Source organism: Juglans regia, chromosome 7 (genome assembly GCF_001411555.2).
Source record: "Juglans regia cultivar Chandler chromosome 7, Walnut 2.0, whole genome shotgun sequence".
Classification (NCBI taxonomy): domain Eukaryota; kingdom Viridiplantae; phylum Streptophyta; class Magnoliopsida; order Fagales; family Juglandaceae; genus Juglans; species Juglans regia.
This window is the reverse complement of record NC_049907.1, coordinates 52,084,952-52,107,112: the sequence shown is the minus strand read 5'-3', so window position 1 is coordinate 52,107,112 and position 22,161 is coordinate 52,084,952. Positions and strand designations below refer to the sequence as shown.

Below are 22,161 nucleotides of genomic sequence, written 5' to 3'. Positions count from 1 at the left end.
ATGTGTTGGCGTAGTCTGATTTTGTCCTGCTTGTGGCGCACCTCGAGAGAAAACAAAACTTCTCTATGCATTAAAAACACCCTTTTTATGACAAGGTGATGTGGGGGAAATCGAAGAATAAAAATTATGGTAGCCATGTGCATAAGATTATTATAAGCAATGAGTTGTCCGTAGGGCAGTTAGCTATTTAGTCACATAAATGGTGTTGGGCCCCAATGGAACCTAATAGATTGGAATTGCAATCATCATCAACCAGCACATGGTTCCTTTGATATTAATACACAAAGAAATACCTACTCTTTTGTATTGTTTGTCAAGTGCTGCAATATACTAATCTTATTATGTCGATCACAGTGCCTAGAAGTAGAAGAGGCATGGTGTAGCACCCAGCCCAACAAACTTATGACAGTTTATTGTTATTAATTTGGACTATTCAGCTACTGCATAAAGTGCCATGATGCTGTTATTAAAAAGAAAGAAAAAAAAAAGGGGCGTATTGGGCATTGAAGACTCGAACTTTGAAAGCGAAAATATGTGCTTTACATTTGAACTAATTTAGAAAAAAAGGTATTGAAGGGTGTGTGTGTGTGTGTGGGTTCATTGAGATTATCATAAGAGAGAGAAAGAAAGTAAGTATGGGAGACAAAAGGGAAAGTGATGGGAATTATGTAGTGGACAGCAGATTGTTTATGTGTTGGGTGGTTGCTTTTATGATACCTCCATGACTTTTTTTTTTTTTTTTTTATGCGCATTGGCGATTCGAGATCTGAGAGCAATATATATTTTATTTTTGTTAAGAGTTGAAATGCAAATTAACTTCAACTTCTTCACTTACTCATCTGATCTAATTATACTATCAACTATGTATGTTTAATTTTTATCTATTAATTTCTTACCCTAATCATTCCAATCATTTTCCTCTCTCTCTTTTTAGATCGTATGCGTGTTCCTGTCCGTGTCCCGTGTCCGTCCTATAATGGTAGTAGTTTTCCTAATAATAAGAGCAATAATAATAAAATAAAGAGAAACTCGAGAGGTTCCCTTTTGAGTTGGGTTGGGGTTATGCTTCGGGCCGCAACATTGTCTCTTTTTTAGTTGATTGGGGTTTTGTTTGGGCCGCAGCATACTTTCAAACTGAACACCCAGAAGCCCATACAAAACTTTCTTTCATTTTATATTTTCTTCGATCAAAAATCAAATCAAATAACATATAAAAATTTATGTTCGGAGCCATCCGATTCCAATCAATCTCCAAACAAACAAGTCAATCTTATAATAACATAGGCATGTTTTTTTTTTTATTTTTTAAATCGGCATGCTTTTCAAACAAACTGAAACAGTATGTAATCCCAAGGAATAGAATGTAAGATGGGATCAAATCCCGCCCGCATGATGCAAAATGTAAAAACCCCAGGAGGAGGAGGAGGACCCTTTACCCTCGCAAATGCCCATATTTCCATTTCCAATTCCCCAAATCAGCAAACGGTTTTTCATTACAATTTCATCGCAAATGTCCTCTGAAGATATAGGGATGGGCCCCTCCCACCCTCACCACCTGGTCTTCCAAGACGAAGCTTTGCCCCTGCGCTTCAAGACACAAAACCTCACCGGCTTCGTCGACGACAAGCTTTTCTTTTCGCCTAACCAAGGTGCCCACTTCCGCCGCAGCGACTGGAATGCCAATGGCACCGCCACCACGCCCAGCACCGACGAATCCGACGACGAAGACGAAGAAGATGGCAACGTTGAACTTGAAAGACTTGTCGGTGGTCACGAAGAAAGCGGCACCAACAACAACAGCACTGGCAAAAATATCGATAGAAATATCCATGCGAATACCTCCAATGGCCGTGGCAGTGTGCACGGTGGAACGGACAAGATGGAAAATGGGAAAGCCAAGAACCACCATTCCACTTTTGGTAATATTTCTCGGAAATTCAATCTTTTTCTTTCCAAATTCGGAACCTTTCTTTTTCTTTTTTCGTCGGGTTTGTTTTCAGACTGTAATTTGGGTTTCCTAGTAGGGTCGACTAGTAGTAGAGCGGTGTTGTTGAAGGACGGTAGCGTGAGTCAGTCGGTTAATGACGCGACGAGCGAGGATCATCACCATCAGCTGGGAAGCCTCAGGCTCGGGGGTTACCAGGACGCGGTAACGATTGCGGAACCTGATCATGGGGAGTTATATTACTCTCAGTATTTGCAGGCTACGGAGGGGTCTACTGCTGTTGCTGCTGGGCACAAGGACACAGTTGTAGTTGTGGACAACAGTGGCGGGTTTAGTGGGAGAAAGGATGTTTTCATGTCAACCGAGTCCGGAGAGTCTCTAAGGGAAATCCTCTCGGATCCCATAACGTAAGCTCGTTTGTTTGAGCAATCATGTGCTGCTTTTTGGTGCTTCTCTATATTTTATCTTATAGGCTATTTTCTGGAATGTCAGTTTTAGCTGATATTCGATTAGTGTTTATGAATGTGGTGGAGCAATGGCATTCATGATTCTTGACTTAAGGTACTGCTTAACCATCAGTTAATGTGGCTCACGCCTAGAGATGTTGGCTTTCTTTGTGACTTGACTGTCAAGCTAAATTGTCTTCATATGGAAAAATCTTTTGTAAATGTTATTTTGCGTTCATCCGTAGGAAATGCCATTATGTATGATTTTAAACAAGAGATTATTTTGGTGGTAGCTGGTGTTGAACACTGGTGTATCAATCATCTATTGAGGCATGTTCAATTGGGTACTCAAAACTATTCCCAGGGATTAAATTATTGTCATTATATGCTCAAAAGTGTAATGGTAGGCACATGGCTAAATAGTAAATTCTATGCGCATTTGAATTCAGCTATGTCCCTGTGTGTGAGAGTGTGCATGCGTTTTTCTTTTTCTTTTTTCGTCAACATATCTTTTGCCCAGTTTTGAAGTGACCTGTAAAGGATTGTAATTGTAACTGATACTTCAAACTTACTTTTTCACACTCAGAGGAGCTCTCATGGATGATGCAATGATATTACCTTGTGGACATTCCTTTGGTGGTGGTGGAATGAAGCATGTTACCAGAACGGTGAGTTCTTAGAAAATTCCTTTTGGAATTATCATTTCTATAACATTATTGAAAGTTTACATAATTTCTGGCATTAATTAAAATTCACCTGAACGGTAGTTTTGGCTCTGAAATTCATTTGAGTGTGACTGCACATCATGTTAGTGTTTCATTAATCGCTTATTTGCTTGCAAAATCATTGAGCTGAGAGATCTACACGTGAGAAAATGCATATTACTTCCTCAGAGCATACTATGATACCGTGCAAGGTTGGCTTATTTTATTATCCAATCATTTATCCACTTTGCATCTTGACCACTTCGAGCCATGTTTCCTGGGTACTTTTTCTTATGGTGTTTCTGAAAAAGAAATAAATATCTTCATATTCTACCTATCAAGGTACAGGCTAGTGGTCAAAGGGCGGACTTGGGATGAGCTGTAAGTAGGGGTGATCTCGGTCTGGTCCGGTCCGGTCCAGTTTTGGGCCATTTTATGGACCGGACCAGACCTATTCGGTCTAAGCATTCTCCACCCTGGACCGGACCGAGTCACATATAGGTCTGGTCTGGTCCGGTCCCGTCCGGTCCAGGGTCGGTCCAGTCGGTCTGGACATGCCTAAGATGGGTCATTCAACCCATCTAAATTTGAATTTTTTTTTGCCCAATTTCAATTATTTTCAGCTCATTTCAAATTTTGTACATTTTTTTAACTAAAACTACTAAAAAAACTTGATCTTGAAAAATACAATGATAAAAAAAAAACTAATCTATATAAAAAAAAAAAAATAATAATAATAATAATAATACAAAAGTTATTACAAATTACAAATTATAATCTAAAACTTAACAACTCAAGTACTTAACATATAACGGGACCAAAATTCTACTTGCTACATCCAACTTAGTAATCTTCAACTCAGTTAGTCAGGATTGGCCCATAATTTTCTGTCTGAAATTAAGACACTGCAGTATATCAAGTAGGGCTGTGACAAAAAAAAAGAAAAAAAAAAGTATCAAGTAGGGACCAAAATTCTAATTGCTACATCCAAACTAGCATAATCAATGACATCGGTAGAATTTAGATATTATAATATTCTCACATCTTGAGTCTTTAATCATCATTGGGTGTAGGGCCAGTAGGCATTGAATTTGACCCCTCCACAGAATCAACAAAGTTCGGGTCCCCAACAAGTTCTATCCATAAAAATTTAAAACAAAACAAATTAAATAAAGTTACATAACATAGAAGATAAAACAAAATAAAACACAAAATATATCAAAGGTAATTTATTACATACCCATATCCAACTGCTTTTCAAATTCCTCCACTTCATCCATTAAAGTCCTAAGGCTTATTGGAGTAGAAGAAGAACAAAGCCAGTTTTGTGCACATATGAGACCCTCAACACTCATTGGATTTAAACTACTTCGGAAAGGGTCAAGTACACGATCCACAGTGTTAAATGTAGATTCAGAGGCCACAGTAGATACCGGTATTGCAAGAACATTGCGTGCAACCTTTGAAAGTACGTGATATCTAACTGAATTCACATTCCACCAAATTAGAAGGTCAAAACTATCATTTTCATCCTCACATCTTTCAGCTAGATATCTATCAACCTCTGACTTATTTTTCAAACTATCTTCTGACTGCAACTGTTATTTAAATTCAGCCATCATTTTTGCCTTTCTACTAGCCACCTTGTCAGCTGAAGGAGCTACATCTTCACGTTGGGAACTTGTGCGCTGAGGAGAATGCCCTTCTTCATTTTCCATGTATGCCTCATATATGCGGATAAATGCATTTTTCACCTTCCAACTGAAATCAAGTTTTTTTGCATGATCATGTGCGTACATTTTTCCCAATCCAACCCAATCCAAAATCAAGATATCACATCTTGTAGCGAAGATCAAGAAGAACACCAACATAGAGCAACATATTCTGATTTTTTAAGTTTTCCCAATACTTGCCAAACTTTCTCTTCATATTTGTGACCATTAATCCCACCACGGGGTTTCGTTCTTCACACTCCATATTAATGGCATTTTTAATAATAACCAATTCTGAAAAAAAAAAACATTACAAGTTATATATTCACTCCCCGAGAATTTTAAAGTTACATCATGAAATAATGCAAGGAACCTCACAAACAACTATACCTTTGCCCAATCGGATGCATTGGGAGGCCCTAACTTCTTTGACTTTCTTGTGTTCACCATATGGTCTACATTTTCATCATTGAAATCGTTGTCATCATCATCTCTAATACTACTAAGGAAGCACGAATCTTCTTCCTCCAACCGATCAAAAGCCATTTTAAATTTTGAAGTCCTCTCCAACATAAGATAGATGGAGTTCCACCTAGTCGGTACATCTAGGCAAACTTGACTTTTAAATTGAATATCTTCCAACCCCACACATTTCTGAAATGTACTTCACCTTTGAGTGGAGGATTTAACATACTTCACAACACCCCTCACATTTGCAATAGACTCATCATATTCTTTTAACCCCTCACGAACAATTAAGTTTAAAATGTGGGCACAACATCGAACATGCAAGAATTCATGTTCCAAGATCGTGTTTCTCCTATACTTTATTTTTTTTTTTTTCAAATAAGAAACAACCGCATTATTAGAACTTGCATTATCAAGTGTGAGTGTAAGTATTTTTGGTCGCCCCCAATCATACAAACACATCTCTATACCCTTACCAAGGGTATCACCCTTGTGATTTTCAACCAAATAAAAGGAAAGAATCCTCGTGTAACTTCCAGTCATCATCAATAAGGTGTTGTGAGACACATATAGTTTAGGTTTTGCACGGATGTCCATGTATCCGTGGTGAGAGAAACTCGCTGCGCTCGAAGAGCATTTTTCAACTTTTGTTTTTCTTTTAAAAACAAATTAAAGCAATCATTGGCCACCGTCATACGGGATGGAATCCCTACCCACTTAGGACAAACTACAAACATAAACTTCTTGAAATTCTCCCCTTCAGCATGCCTAAAGGGCAACTCATCAAGAATAATCATATCTGCTAAGGCTTGTTGGCAACCCTCAACACTAAATGCAATAGGCACAAGTCCCCCACTACCACTACCACTTCCTCCCTCCACCTTCCAACCTAGAGTCGTCTGAGATTTGTCCGTCTTCTTAAACGGACATTTCTTATATTAGTGCTCAATGTGATACTTCATGTTTTTCGTACCATTAGTCTTCGTATCACGTGCATACAAAGCACCACAATAATTACATGCAGCCCTAGGTTTACTTGAATCACCTTTTGAAATTTTTGTAAAGTGATCCCAAACAAAAGACCTAACTCTACCTCTTTATGATCCACCAACTGATTGATCACTTACATTAGGTGGGGGTGGGGGTGGGGGTGGAGGCATATTTGGTGTTGACTCTTGCACATCATTTGTAGTAGACTCCATCTATAAAAAGGAGTCAGGACAAACAAGACAAAAAGACAAAAGAACAAAAGAATTAGAAAACAAACATTAATATATAGTGTTAAAGCGTTGTAAATTCACAGCAAGACCATAATGATTAATGACTAGACAAATTCATCTGGGTTTTTTTATTTTCTACAAATTAATGCATCTCAACTATATATATATATATATAATATTATATATAATATATATGAGCATATATATATGTATGTATATATATATGAGTTATATTTTCTATGTGTGTAAAAAATATACCGTGTGTTTGTGTATAAAAAATTAAACTATCGATTCTCAATACATACGCATCTAAACATCAAAAAATATCCCTTAATTTTGGGTGAGTGGCAAAGTGCTTAGATAAACCAATTCAAATTAAGATTTTGTCAGATTCATTCCAAGAAAGCCTAAAATCCAAGAGTGCCAAAGCAAAACTAGGTTTTGACAAATGAAGCTTTACGAAATAAAACAAATGAGACCTGAATAATTTCTTCAATCCCTCCCAAGCCATTACTTTTTCAGACAAAGACCACTACTTCTATTGTGCTTCGACCAACAAAAAAAAAATGTAGGTGACTCGTAAGTTTTCTGCAGGGTTGTTGGTCTTCCATTGTGCTTCTAAATTTCTAATGCTACTTCTGTAAATTACTTATAAAAAAAAAATGCTACTTCTGTAAATTTATTTTTTGCCACACAAGTTCACAACAAGACTTAAGACTCAAGATTATACAATATCACCGAATTACACTGGGCCACATCCCAATTTCAAAATACATCAGAAACCAGTAAGTAACTAAGTTAGTAACCACAAACTGAGTCACTGACAAATTGACAATCGGCGATAAAAACCAAAATCAACACTCAACAAGTCAACACCATTAAAATTGAAAAGATTAAATACCAGAGAGAGAGAGAGAGAGAGAGAGAGAGTACCAAAATACGCGACGGAGCGAGGAGTCCGAGGGGCTGGAGGAGGGGGGGATGCGACGGAGAGGGGCTAGGGTTTTCCGTTTTGCAAAATTCCCTTTCGGGGGAGAGGGGAGGCGAACTGGGGAAGGGGGGGGAACTAATGTTGAAACGGCGCTGTTTGGATTGAAATTGGACGCCGTTTCAACAGACGGTTTATTAAAAAAAAATTGAGTTGCATGAAACGACGCAAATTCTGCCCCTCCTGGACTTAAACGGCGCTGTTTAGGTCTTGTTTTATACTAAACGGCGCCGTTTTGGCTTATTGGCAGATGAGGTATCGCCCCCTCATTAATAATTTAATACACTAATATTAATAATACTAATTTAATACTATAGACTTGTACATTAATATTAATAATACATTAATAATACTCAAGATTCATACTAATACATTAATATTAATAATACATTAATAATTTAATACTATAGACTTATAGTGATTAGTTATTATCAATCATGATTAATATAAGTTATAACTATATAATAGATTAATAGTATTAGTATTAGACTATTAGTATATATATTTTTTAATACCATATTAGAATCTATTAGTATACTATTACTATATAGACTTATAGTGTGTGTATATAATATATATATATATTATAAATATAATGATATAGTGATACTAATACTATATATTATATAATACTATATTAATACTATAGAAGTATTAGTATTAGACTATTAGTAATATAGTATAGCTATATGTTAGTAATATACTAATATTAGTTATAGTGATTTAGTATAAGTTATAACTATATTACTATAACTATTAACTATAGTCTTAGTCTATATTAGACTTAGTATATATTTTTTTTTAATACCATATTAGAGTCTAGAAGTAGAGTCTAGACTATTAATATAATACTTGTATTAGTATAAATATTAGTATTACTATAAAATTATAAATATTACTATTAGTATAAAATTATAAATATTACTATTAGTTAATAATTACTTAATGGTGAGTTAGTGATAGGATTAGGTTAATTGGTCAAATGAAAATTATATACTTAATATATATAAATTATTAAATTATATATATTTAATTCGGTTCAGTCCGGTCCGGAAAACCATTGGACCGTGGACCGGACTGAATTCATTCGGTCCTTTGAATTTCGGACCAGACCGGACCTGAACCACTCCTGGTCCAGTCAGTTTTTCCGGTCTAGACCGACTGCCCGATTCTCACCCCTAGCTGTAAGCTCGGATATCTGTTGTTCAATCTGCGCTAGGAGTTTCCTAGGGTTACTTGGTACATGGTACTGGTTGGTGGGGCCGTGTATTTGGGGTTTATTCCCCAGGGGTGAGTCTACCTTGGTGAGATTCCACGTCAATAAAGAAAAAAAAAAAAAGAACTGCTTCATCTTTGGTATATGTGATGTTCAAGCATCCTTTTTTGTTTGCTGTTTCATACTTTATTTTTGTGGTTAATTAATTTTGGGGGTTCGTAATTTGCAATTGTTCGATAAGGCTTTGTTGGGGAAATAGTTGTGGAGATATCAATCGGAAGGGGAGTCGTTATGGAGGGAGGTGATTGATCGAAAATATGGGTGTGACTGGGGGGGTTGGTGCTCTAAGGAGGTTAGGGGGGCTTATGGTGTGGGGAACTTGATGATGTTTCAGATTTTTTCTGTTTCTTATATTCCCTGGGAACAAGGGGTATTGAGAGAGATAAGATGTTGTGGAAGCCTATGGGAAGTAAAAAGTTCATGGTTCATTCATATTATAAGGTGTTGACTGTTCTGCATAGCCCCTCTTTTCCTTGGAAGTGCATTTGGAAGACTCACTTGTCTTCCAAAGTCGCTTTTTTTTTTATAGGCACCCTCACTTGAGAGCCTTTTGATGATGGATAATTTGAGGAAGCGTGGCCTTATTGTTATGGAGTGGTTTTTCATGTGCAAGAAGCAGGAATCTGTGGATCACTTACTGTTGCATTGTGAGGTCACTAAGGCCTCGTGGGATGGAGTTTTTAGCAGAGTTGGGTTGGCTTGGGTGATGCCTTTGAGAGTGGTTGATCTTCTTGCGTGTTGGAACGGGTTATATGGTAGCTCTCAAGTGGTTGCAGTGTGGAAGATGGTTCCTTTGTATCTTATGTGGTGCATTTGGTTGGAAAAGATCGAGAGATGTTTTAATGATAAGGAGCGCACCTTTGTGGAAATCTGGAATTTTTTTGTGTACTCTTTACTGCAATGGTTTTCTGCTTTAGAGCTTAATGGAGCTTCCACTCACGACTTTTTGTTGTCATTTTCTGTTTTCTAGAATGTGTTTAGGTGTTTTCTTTTGTATACGTCCTGTGTACATGGGCTTCGCCTATTTCGTTCGTATTAATAAAATTTTCTTCTTTCTTATAAAAAAAAAATAAAAATTGGGCAACTAGTTCCTTGATTTGGATTTTTTTTCACTAGTATTAAGGGCCATTTCTTCTAGTTATGGTTATCAAATAGTATTTTGATTATTTCTTATGATGTATCTTCAGAAGGCTTGCTCCACTTGTTCTCAGTCAATTTCAGGAGACTCAATAGCTCCAAATCTTTGTGAGTATAAATTCCATCATAGAAGATTACACAATCTATTTCTTAAGATTTTTTAGTGATCTGTAGCTATTTGTCTTGTGCGTGAACTTGAAGCATTGTTACAAACCCTCAAACAGAGCATTTTTCGTGCTGTTGGGACTTAATTATGCATGTCTGACTTAAATGCAAGGGCAACATCTGTTTCATGCTTCCAAGGTTATCATGCTGGACACCTTTATCTGCCCAACAAGAACAACTATCTTTGTCGTGGTACAACGTGCAAATTTTGTTGTAGATGTCACTTTAGATGTCTGGACTTGCTGCTAGAACCTCCAGAGGAGAGGTGCTTGATGTTTCTGGAATTTTTTTTTTTTTTATATGTAAGAGTTTCTGGAATTTACAATGTAATATGAAATATGACAGAAGATGATGTATGATGAACTGAAAAGGAAGGAAAAAAGGATTCCAAACTCAGGAGGCCACCATCTCCTAATGAATTGGATATTGACAGGCTTACTGTTTGTAGGGTACAAAAATGGAGATTTGGAGCAGTAACAGTTACAGCTCAAACCAAGGATATAAAAAGAACAATATTTTAAGCCAAGTTCTGAGTGCTAATATCTTTCCTTTTCTGATTATTTTTATTCCTTTGTTTGCATTGGCTTTACATGTTCAGCTCTGCGAGCTGCTGTGCAGGCATTCCTTCAGGAAGAAGAATTGCAGTTTTATCGCTCATCGAAAAGAAGAAGAGAAAGTTTTGACCAGGTTAGTTTTTTTAAGCCTCAAGCTTTGTAACATCCCATGCTTCTTGAAGACATTAGTGATAGTGTATGTGTGATTTTGAGAGAGAGAGAGGGAGAGTGTGTGTGTGTGTACGGCCTGGCCACTTACAATTTGAAATATCCTTTCAAGCCTGTGTTATTTCTTTATTTATTGTAGGACAAGGGTGGTTATGGTGATTCAACTCTCAAGTATACTCCAAGGGGTAGAGGTGTTCAGTTTCCATTTGCAGTGACAGACAGGGTCATCATAAAGGTGATTTCTTATGAAAAGAAAAGGATGAAGCTTTTCTGTAATTCTTGTTCAATAATTTCGTGAAACTAATAATTGGAGGGAAGATGGATCAGGGGAACAAGAGGACGCCTCTGCGGTTTGTTGGATGTGAGGCTATTGTAACAACACAATGCTTGAATGGATGGTTAGGCATTTTTCTACTTCTCTGTCACTTTCCTTCGTTGCATTTTTTAGGGCTTGAAATATTAGTTAAAATATATATGTTGGTGCAACATTTGTATGAATCTTAATACCAAGGGTTTGAAACGGAGGGGGAGGGGGGGTTGTTACGGCTCTATATAGAGCCATATAACAGGAAAGAATCATGTATTGACCTCAAGTAGTTGGGATTGATACATTGCTCAGCTGTGAGTTTGATTCTTCATTATTTACTTGGACTGGTCACTATTAAGCTGATACATACTCTGATAATGCATTCTTGGAATGCGGGAAGAATGTTGAGTTGGTATCACAGCAGTTCTAGTTAGAGGCTCTGACTGATGTGCTATAGGCATTTTAATGTTGGAGATAATTTGGTTCAGATTAATAGCTTCGATATGATATCTTTCATTACATAGGATATCCTTCTTTTTACCTGTCAAGGAATCCTCGGTACATTCAGTAGCTTCGATCATAAAGGCTTTAGTGAACACAGGCAAAGATGCATCATTAATGTCATTTGATTGATATATTCTAAGATAGAAACAAGAGCGGGACAAAGTGTACTTACTAGAAGACTGCTTGTGTTGTACTTCTTTGTCGGGATAAAAAATACAGAGACTAGTTTCCTTTTATTGCTGACGCAAAACTCATCCATAGGTATGTTGTGAAGACATTGGACAATGCAGAGAGTGTAAAATTGCAGTATCGTTCACTTGCCAAGGTTTCAGATGATGCATCCTCGAAGTCAATGCCAAGCAAGATGGCACCAAACTGGCTCTAGAACTGCAGCATGCCAAATGGCCAAAGTTGGACTGTAAAACATGGTTACTAATATGCGACTTTGAAATAATTTCACTCTATCCTGGAAGTGGGTTCTTGTTTGTTTACAGGCGACTCACTCGTGATATTTTGGCCTTGTAAGTTAGGGTGCCTTGTCATTGCTGGTTGGAGAAAACCCGAATGAGAGTTGAGTTGGGAACACAATATGTAATAGTCATCTTCGCTTTACTCATGCGAACAGATGTCTCTATATTTAAGTAAAGCCCGTCTTTGAAAGGAAAATGAATGTTATGGAATCTTTTTATAGTATCCAATAGTCATCTTCGCTTTACTAATATGAACTGTTGTCTCTGTATTTAAGTAAAAGCGGCAAAGCCCGTCTTTGAAAGGAAAATGAATGTTGTGGAATCGATTTCTTATTTGTTATAATATCCAGTGGCTGCTTGAGTTTGTTGGTCTGCGTGCTCGCACATATACACACTCTCTCTCTCTCTCCCTCCCCAAAACATTGTTTTGATCAGTTTGCGACCCCTAAAATAAGATTTGCTTTCACCAAACACTCAATTTTTACCGGGGATAGAGTTACTAGTCGGGTCCTAAGACTTCAATAAAGGAGAGATTGAAGACTTTGGACGGAGGGACCGTACCTGACCAGGGACAACCTTTTTTATCACAATCCTAAAAGGTCTAGTTTTAGTCAGCTGGCCGAATGAATCCGGGGGGCAAGTTACCTGTTCGATCATTTGCATTAATGACCATGAAAAGGACATAAAATTCAACTAGGAACCATGCATCAAAGGAATCTCTCCTTCTGATTGTTTGCAAGACTGTGTTGGCTGCCCCGATAGTGTTATCCTACAGATTTTAATGTGGTCTATTCGATTTGCCAAGGATTTCCTCGCTCAAGTTATTATTTTGGCGACAGCTACTTTGAGGAGCTCAAATTTGCTGCACGGGGTGACATGGAGCCTACATGTAACATAATGCCATCATCAACATAAGTAACTTGAACTTTGATAAGATGGTTGTTTGCCACCCAGGCCTAGAGTCAAGTACCGATATTTTTGTTTTCCAGCATATTTTTCAAGGAACACTCTGCAATGGTGAATTAAAATGTTTGCCACCAAACAAACCGATAAAAAGCTAGCAAGGGCCAAGGATCAAGTGAAATCCTCGTAACAGAAACCCATTATCATGAGGAGGAATTTACAATACAAAAAGATTGCCAAGAGAAAGGGCATCAAAAACCCGAGATTCACCAACTCACTGCTGTCCTATGTCTAGAACTGAGGGAGAAAAAAATATTCTCACAACCGTTTTAATTCATCAATTAGAGTTGAACAAGTATCAGATACATAAGGTATAGCAAGTAAGTAGTCTGTCCAAAAAGATTAAAAAAAGAAAAGAAAATGGATGTCCGCTTATAACGTTACAGGTTAATAACTCAGCAGAACTGAGTGCCCCCAATCACTACTTAAATGCACATGGAGGTTTATCAAGGCCAGGGGGAGAAGGGACTAGTTAAAATCAGAAACAGGATACATTCTCTGACAACAGGAAATTGGATGTCGAGTAAATGGAAGCTGCAGCAGCCATAACAGCTAGTTCCCTGTCTGAGCCATCCAGTTGTCTTGATCTACAAAGGACAAGAAAACTAATTATTGTAATCTCAGAGGGGCTAAAAAGCTTCACAACCAGACACGAACCAGATCCACCTGTTTTATTTATTTGTTTTTCCTTTTTGCTTGGCAAAAAATCACTCACAACTGTTGTGATCTCAGGGCATTAAGTTTAGTATGTTAGTGGGGTCTCTGAGGCCAATATCTCTTCCAATGCTTGTTCTTAGAAATCATATAATAGAAGGATACGAGCAAGCAATTGTATGGGGGATCTACGCGAGACCGGGGTGGGTTCCATGAGAGGTCCACATGCATGAATGCTCGAAACTTATTAACTTTGAGAAACCAATGCAGGGAATTTGTAGACATTCAGAAAAAAGTAGTAGCCTGGAGTAGTGTACCAGGAGGCACACCTTTGCCAGGACTCAGGAGCTATGACTGAAAAGTGGGATGCATACCTAATTTCCCTTGTTATATCAATCCCTATTTTTGCTAAATGTGCACTTCTTTATGAAACCATAGCTTTTATACCTAAAAGGACGTCAAAATGCAAGAGTTGATCATGCACAAAGTTTTAGTAATTCTCACACATCCATACAGTAAATTAATCCATTGACAGTATAATTTACATCTTGACGCACTAACACCTTCTAGATGCACAAATCACTATTATGCCAATATGCTGTCCATGGACAACAATCGAAGGCACGAAAAACCTGCTAGAGAGAAAGCTTACAGCATCCTGATGACAAATATGTGGAAACCCTGTCTAGAATGTTACTAGAGATAACAATAAAGAGATCTTGTTCATTGAAGCAAAAGAAAAAATGCAATTGACTAAAGAATTTCAACAATGTTTTTACCTGAGGGCCTTTCAAAAGCTCAGACAAATTGTAGTAATAATATTTGAAGGGAGCTCTTATGCAAAACCAAAATTGCATCAGGACAAGAAAGCCATAACTACACTTTTTAACACCAATTGGAAACATATTTTGACTGGCATAGCGTAAGGTGAACTCTTACTCCTTAGGTTTGGTTTAATTAGCGACTCAAAATGTTTTCAGTGAAAAAAGAAATTTGAAATCCCACCGGACACTGGAACCATGGGGTTCAAAGTGAAATTTGCAGGAAACAATGTGAAGGTAAACTGATAATAAGTGGATCTCATAATCTTGACTTTCACAGGCAAGTAAAGCGCCATCTACTCTTTCTCCAGGCAAAAAAACAAAAACAATTTTTTCTCAATTGCCCCGCTCTTACTGTTTGAAATGCAACTTCATAATTTATGCGATGGCAGAAAACAAAATTTGCTGAGTCTAAATTTACAGATCCATCTAAAGGTGCATGTTTCTTCCAACTGGTGTAGGAATATTATGTTTGTCACCTTTCTAACTTCAGAACATAAAGGTATTACAAACCCAGATAATTTCTTTCGTAGACTGGATTCTCTTTCTCCTTTTCCCTCGTTCCCAAAAATGCTCATGAGAATAAGTAACCTAACTGAATTAGAACAGCTACTTTTCTTAGAGAACACATGGCAGTAGCACACATTGACTGTAATTATAAATAATATGACAACCTGTTTACCGCCAGGATTTATCCATGATTATAGTAGGTTGATGATGGCAGCAGCAACTACGACAAGTTTTTACCTGGAGTCATTTTCTGATGTTCCCAACTGTTTTAGACCAAATGCTGCATTCCAGTTGACATGTTGCAGCCCCTGTTCACAATGCAGCTGCATTTCTTTTACTTGGTTCAACCAACTTTCCTGAAATTCATGATCGATCCCATAACTCCAAGCCTTATAGAACCTTCTACAGAGAAATTTAAATGTAATAAACGAGACAAGTTTCTAGTCTATCACGAAGTCCAGATGAATTATAAGCACTTAATAAGCCAGAAATCTAGTTTTTAATTTTTGCTTAACGGTGCACACGCACCCAAGTGCAAAATAAATCGTGATGAAGGACACAATAGGTAAAAATATGCTAAAGTATTCCTTATCGTTAATTGGGGAAAAGAATCACTTTGGTCAGGTTTTGTGTCTCGTGTTTGTTGGCAGTGCATATGCACCATGTCTACATCACACATAATAGGGCCAGGATTTTCATCATTTCACATACAGTCAGAATATCTTTAAATTGCAAGTGCAACGGAAAAATTTCTTTGATGTACTCACAAGCTGTTTCTCTTCTTCAGAAAGAGCTTTATCCATCTGATCAAAAAGCGTGTTCCATCTTGCTCGATGCATGTCTGCAGTTGCACTATTCGAAAATTCATCAATGGAATTTCTCATTACATAAGGAGTAACCACCTGACTAGATGAGAATTCTTTTGATATCAAAAATGGCAACTCTGTACTAATTACAGCTCGAACTCTCTTCCTACTACGTCGCAATGCTGCATGTACAGAACAACATACATTACCAAATAAATGTGCGGAAAACGGCCAACAACCTCGCTAAATAACGTAAATGAAATAGCATACCCGAAAGACGTCCTTGAATGTCTTGATGAAGAAGTTCCAACCATTGGGAAGCAACACTAGCAGCTGAAAAAAAAAAAAAAATTCATATAAGCTCAGGTTCTCTTTCTTTCTCGTTGTTCTATTAAACCCATTTTAATGATGCTTATTTGTGAGTGTATCACCTTGTCTTCAGTCCTACTTCCAGAACTATCACCATTTTCTTCTTCTACAATGTGCTAAGAATGTAAATTCTCTTACCTCCATCAGACAACTACCATGCGCCCAACAACATACAAGGTTTTTTTTCTTGACCGTTCTACCTTTTCCAATAAAATTGTGTGATAACGGAATAAAGAGGGTAGTAAACATTTGAAGCAACCAAAGAAGCAAAAGGAATCAAAGAAATAGTATGATAACCTTTTACAGTGCTGGCAAAGTTTGCCGAATCCTCGTTAGATGAGGAGCTAGCATTCTCAGATGCCTGAGATGAAGATGACACTTTAAGCTCTGGTGTATTATCTTCACTGAGAGGGGTGAAGTGTGAGATATGACTTTTACCACACACCCTCTCTACCATGCTTAGCTCATTACGTCCACATTTACCCTCTACAATCGACTGAGAATATTTATTCATTGGCATGGTGTATACTCCTGTCTGCCTGATCCCAGATAAAGTATTTAAATGTCCATCTTTATGAGAAAAAGTGACTGGATGTATTCTTGAATCATTAATGTTTTCTGGGTCCATTCTGTTGCCAGATTCTGTAGTGCCACTTCTCTGATGAGCTGTTTGTTTGCTTCTAATGTTTCCATTTTCGAGTTGCTCAGACCTTACGAGGGCCTCTATAATTGAGTGGACCTGTTTTCTGTTTCTCACGTGGTTTATAATCCCAGGGTTCAATTCGTTGAGCAGCCCACTTGGCGCGGCAATCTTAGTAAACCGGTCAACTTGTTCTCTCTTTGCAAGCTCCATCCTTTTCTTGATCATGTCATTTTTACTTTTCTTCACACGTTGCTTTGGCATTGGTATGCCTCCGTAAGAAGATGAGAGAAAACCATTTTGCTTCATCTCCTCCCAACGTCGCTTTGGATCTTTCTCTCTCAACTGTCCCAAAGAACTCTCACACTCAGAAACATCTCTCGACTTCAACTGGCCATGAATTTTGGAAGGATAACATGATGTCTCCGGACTCACTGAACTAGAGACATCTTCTGCATTAAGATCGAACCCAATGCCCCTTGAGGTTAGGCATTTACCATCGTGCACTCTCTCACGCTTCCTGTACAAAGACGGTGGATTAGAATTCTCAGCACATTGACCATCACCACAGGCCGAATCTTCAGCAACACAAACTTCAGTATTGAGATCCAGTGGTCTAGGAGCAAGATTAACCGCTAATGGAAATGAGTTCCTTCCAGTTTTCTCCGCCTGAGAAGCATCCAAATCCAAAGTTACAGGCACCTCGGTAACTTGAGACATCTCTTCTTCACCAAATTGAAATTGATCACTGGATTCTTTGTTTTTCAATGATTTCTTATAATGGGTTTTGATTCCTGTGGCATAAATGTAGATATTAACAACTATTGAAGTTAAAACCAGTTTCAAATGGGAGGTTTTTACTTAAAAGGGGAAAAAAAGAAGCTTTCACAAAGTTTGAGAGAGATAAATTGACGGGTACATGCATTGAGAAATTATAATGCGTTCAAAAACCAGACCAAGTGTGCAACCCTTGTGAGGTGCCTAAATTATTATCTGCGATTTATTCTCGTTTTTTATTTCAACTCCATTGTAGTTACATGATGCTTAGTTGGACGAGTGCTTCATCAGGACTCCATGACAATAAGTATTAATGCATAATCAGAAGAAAAGAAAACGATAAAGCATTAGCCAAAAATGGAGCCAGAGGAAATTGTCAATGAACCAACCGCGATCAAAATTACACGCCATACTCAATCCTAACCATTCAAAACCTCAGTTTCTCCTTTAACATCCAACAGCAACGATAAAACTCAAAGGCTTTAATGATACCTCGCCTTCAGATTACCAATAAAAAAAAATGCCTCACCTTCAGACCGACACACGGATTCAAGATCTCGCATTTTGACCCGCCCACGAGAAGAATCATCTTTATCTCTCAATCCAGCACTACTCCGCTTCTCACCCATAATCTTAAAATAAAAAAATAAATTTAAAGAAAAAAAACCCAGACGCGCACACAATATATAGAGTATAGAAATATGTATAGATAAGGACAAATTGCTTTCAAAAGAAACCAAGAGAAATGCAGCCAACCTTTGAATCCGATCTGGGTATCAAAAACGAATGGCGTTGGTCCTCCATTGTATCTTTGGATATGAGATGTATGGCGCTTACCCTTTTACCAGAACCAACAAATGTAACTCATGGGTCTGAGAATTCGACAAGAAATGTCAAATTAATAAAGAGAAACTGTGAATCTTTGGCGTTGTTGTACTGGGGTACGAGCATGAACTGAAAGAATTTAATTGGTGTATTAGGGTTTTTAAGGGGTAGGAGAATAGATCTCCTTTGGGATTTTGAGAGTTAAGTCTAAACAATAGGATTTGAATTTGCAGAGGGAGTGGATCGCGCGTGCAAGTTTTGCTAAGGCAAAGGAACAAGGTTCTCTCTTTTGGGTATAGGAAAGCTGTCTTGCTACAAGGTTCTCGCATCGCATGTAAAGACTATCGAATGTACCATTAACAACGTTGACGCGTTTTCAAATTCAAATACCAGGGTTTTGGAGGGACTTCCCACACATGCCGCACGTATGCATTCTCTTGCTCTTTTTTTTTTCTTTGAAACATCTTGCTCTTTAGTATAGTTTGAAAAAAAAAAAATCTGCACAACCTCTTATCCTCCACACACTATATATTTTTTAAATTTTATTATTTTTTTCTTTCATCAAATTTTTAATATATGAATAATGAATAAAAAAAAAATTATTTTAAAAAGAATAAACTCAAAAAAAAAAAAATTAAATATTAAAAAATATAAAGATTTAAAAAAAAGGTAGTGTGTGGAGGTTGGAGAGGTTGTGTAGCATTGCTTTTTAATTTTTGCTTTTATTTCGATTTGACGATTTAAATTAGGAGTGACAATATGTGATACGACCTATTGACTCAATACGAATACAACATGAAATTAACAAATTTGTATTTGATGTTAACTCGTTCAAATTAAAATGGGTTGACTCGTTAAAACACGATTCATTAACGGATCACTAATGAGTCAACCCGCTTAAAATCCACTTAACCTGTTAGTGACCCGTTAAATTTTTTACTCAAATTTCAATTATATCATTTTTAACATAAAAATAAAAATACATTAATCATATTTCATATTTCCCAACTCTCTTGTAGACCCTCACTATCTCAGTTCTCAGTTGAATCAATTATCACGAGTTACGACCATCTCTCACACTTCCTATAGATCGTAATTTTGGTGTTTTTATTATTTGAATTGTAATTTTAGACTTATGTAGTTAGCTTTATATTTTTTGAAAATATTGTGATTTTAACTTTTATATAAAAATATTTTAATCAGGTCAAGTGAATTATTTGGGTCAATTCAATCCATTTACATTAAAAAAAGTATTGAAACAAGTTGAAATGCGGGTCAATATATTTTTAATTAATTTATAATGGGTCGTATGCATGAAACATGTTGACAAGATACCACCCATTATTTTAATGGGTTGTGTTAAGATTTGAAAATCTGACATGTTAAACTTAATGGGTCGTATTTGAATTGACCCATATTATATAATATACATAATTTGACACGACATGAACACGATCCGTTAATACAATTTACTTCCACTTTTAAGTATTATTAGTAAGAATCGTAAACATACTGTAATTCGGTTGCAATGCTATCACTGCTCGTATGTTTATGGCATGCTCCAAAGAAACGATGTTTACCTCAAAATTCCGCCGCCTATTTTCCTACTGCCTTACAAACTTGCAATTGTTTTTATTGAGAAACGAAAGAAATATGAATAATGTTATTTTCTCATCTAAAATTTATCATATAGATTGTCCACTTAACGTGGTATAGCAGAACTGACAATTGTGTTGAGAGGGTTAATTTTTTTATATTTATGTAAAAAGTAATGTTGGATACAGTTTTAATGTATGTAAGTTTTACGCATTCTTTTTAAAAAAAAGTAAGATTCACTATTAAAAATTAATTTTTCATGCGAGCCTTAGATTTACTTACTTTTTCAAAGGAAGTGAACGGAATTTGCATATCCTAAAACTACAAACGTCATTTATCTAATGTAAAATAAAAAGAATTCTAAAAACACAATTTAATATATGTTTTAGATTTATGAGGATAATATTCATGGAATAATATTCATCTATTATTATTTTTGTAATGAAATATTTAGAATTTATTTTTTTCATATAAACTATCGAGGGATTTTTTAGAATGTCATATTTTATTCTAGTATATAAGCTACTTTATTAGATTTCATGTAAAATCTAGATGTTTTCTTGTCATGTTAAATATATAATGCTATAATTGAGAGTTTAAATAATTTTTTTCTTGCTCGATGAAGTTTAGATGATAAAATCTCTCAATTATTTTTCATAAAAATCATCGACCTTAAATGATTTTTCTTATATTTTCATTTTGAATTCCATATTAAAAAACTAAATGTTGTATAACAAAAAACTTTGGAATCCATATTAATAATTTTATTATTTCTCCTAAACTTAAGTTGCGTTTGGATGTTAAATTGAGTTGAGTTGAGATGATAAAATATTGTTAGAATATTATTTTTGAATATTATTATTATTTTAGAATTTGAAAAAGTTAAATTATTTATTATATTTTATGTTGAGATTTGAAAAAATTATAATGATAAGTTGAGAGAGGTTTAGTAACTAAACGATGCCTTAGTTTTAATTTTAATTTTGGAGAGGCAACATCCTTGAAAATAGATCATATATAGAAATTAAACAATATTTTGAGATTATAAGAAAAAAAACTAGAGAGAGACATTTTTATGTATATTAAAATTTTAAAAAGATTTAAGTGAGCATATAGAAATTATAAATTTTTTAGGATGATCATTTTCTATATTTATAGAATTATGTATAATATCTAAGGGATATTTTGTGTTTTCAAAAAGTTTTGGGGAGTCATGCCCCCCTAAATTCAATGTGGGTCCGCCATTGGCACCACCATTTTTTACCGTATAGATGCTACGTGTTTTATTATAAAGAATTCAAACTACAAATACAAAGGAATTTAGAGTTTTAATTTTATTCTTTTATATTTTTGGATATCCTTTTTATTTGAATATAATTTTTTTAATAAATCAGTTGGCCACGTCAAAGGGACCATTTGAGCGATAAGTTTCAGATAGCTCAATAGCAATACTATATAATCTTTTTTACTATTTTGTTTAAAATGGATAATGATTTTATAAAAAATATTTTATAAATACTTTATAAGTTGTTTTATAAAAATAATTTATATTTGAAACAAAGTTGAAAAAATGATTGTCTCTTTATAATTCTTCACTTTTATTAGTTATTCGTAGATGAATGTTCAGAAATATTTGAAGTTCTTCATAACTGGATGGGTGCATATTATATTAGCAAGAAAATTATATTCAATATATATTGATCCACGTATCAATTGAAAGTAATAAAGCATTGAAAATCAAACAATGTTATGCATTATAACATGTAAAGATCTTTTTATATAAAATGACAAACAACAGGAGCAAATATAACAAGATTCTAATCATCATTAAGTACTACGATGGCATACATAATCTCATTCTTTTTCTCTTATTAAATAAAATCATTGGTGAAATACCTATGAAAAAAAATGGAAAGTATGCAAAATCAAAAACCAATAAAAACTGAGAATTGATAGGGATACAAAGGATCCCACAAAAGATATTGCCACGTCAGTTTTGTCCCCCCTTCCCTTCACTTCACTCTTCTCGCTGCCCACCCTCTGGATCTCTCTCCAGTCCTCCATTTCCATTCCATGAAAAAGAAATGAGTCCCTATCGTGCTTTGATTTTTTTTTTTTTTTTTAGGAATTGTTTCA

General features: G+C 35.9%; 2 protein-coding genes across 9 annotated transcripts; one reads left to right on the top strand and one right to left on the bottom strand.

Moving 5' to 3' along the window:
- The first annotated feature begins 1,307 nt into the window (after positions 1 to 1,307).
- LOC108991911 (U-box domain-containing protein 62-like) lies at positions 1,308 to 12,260 on the top strand. 7 transcript variants are annotated; one of them, XM_018966330.2, is made up of 8 exons: positions 1,308 to 1,919; positions 2,022 to 2,352; positions 2,978 to 3,059; positions 9,947 to 10,004; positions 10,660 to 10,748; positions 10,923 to 11,018; positions 11,111 to 11,181; positions 11,856 to 12,260. In XM_018966330.2, exons 1-8 carry the CDS (start codon positions 1,445 to 1,447, stop codon positions 11,977 to 11,979), a joined length of 1,326 nt encoding a protein of 441 aa, XP_018821875.2. In that variant the 5' UTR covers positions 1,308 to 1,444; the 3' UTR covers positions 11,980 to 12,260. The 7 variants fall into 7 exon arrangements, with proteins under 7 accessions (XP_018821875.2, XP_035548347.1, XP_018821874.2 ...); XM_035692454.1 differs by having other exon boundaries at positions 1,324 to 1,919; positions 2,025 to 2,352; XM_018966329.2 differs by having other exon boundaries at positions 1,324 to 1,919; positions 2,025 to 2,352; positions 11,102 to 11,181.
- A 1,012-nt stretch (positions 12,261 to 13,272) lies between these two features.
- LOC108991772 lies at positions 13,273 to 18,790 on the bottom strand. Of its 2 annotated transcripts, XM_018966158.2 has the most exons (7): positions 18,361 to 18,788; positions 18,134 to 18,236; positions 16,485 to 17,621; positions 16,089 to 16,151; positions 15,780 to 16,000; positions 15,250 to 15,368; positions 13,273 to 13,614 (listed from the first exon to the last, which is right to left on the bottom strand). In XM_018966158.2, the coding sequence occupies exons 1-7, from the start codon at positions 18,406 to 18,408 to the stop codon at positions 13,506 to 13,508; spliced, it is 1,800 nt and encodes a 599-aa protein (XP_018821703.1). In that variant the 5' UTR covers positions 18,409 to 18,788; the 3' UTR covers positions 13,273 to 13,505. The 2 variants fall into 2 exon arrangements, with proteins under 2 accessions (XP_018821703.1, XP_035547594.1); XM_035691701.1 differs by lacking the exon at positions 13,273 to 13,614 and having other exon boundaries at positions 15,256 to 15,368; positions 15,780 to 15,864; positions 18,361 to 18,790.
- Positions 18,791 to 22,161: the final 3,371 nt, after the last annotated feature.

Excerpts from the sequence above, each read along its gene's own strand:
- LOC108991911 (XM_018966328.2), top strand. The coding sequence starts at position 1,445 with ATGCCCATATTTCCATTTCCAATTCCCCAAATCAGCAAACGGTTTTTC. Across the intron at positions 10,749-10,922 it reads GAAGAGAAAGTTTTGACCAG|GACAAGGGTGGTTATGGTGA; the intron begins GTTAGTTTTTTT and ends TATTTATTGTAG. Across the intron at positions 11,019-11,101 it reads CAGACAGGGTCATCATAAAG|ATGGATCAGGGGAACAAGAG; the intron begins GTGATTTCTTAT and ends ATTGGAGGGAAG.
- LOC108991772 (XM_018966158.2), bottom strand. The coding sequence starts at position 18,408 with ATGGAGGACCAACGCCATTCGTTTTTGATACCCAGATCGGATTCAAAG. Across the intron at positions 17,622-18,133 it reads ATCCGTGTGTCGGTCTGAAG|GAATCAAAACCCATTATAAG; the intron begins GTGAGGCATTTT and ends TTTATGCCACAG. Across the intron at positions 13,615-15,249 it reads ACATCAGAAAATGACTCCAG|ATCAAGACAACTGGATGGCT; the intron begins GTAAAAACTTGT and ends TGTCCTTTGTAG.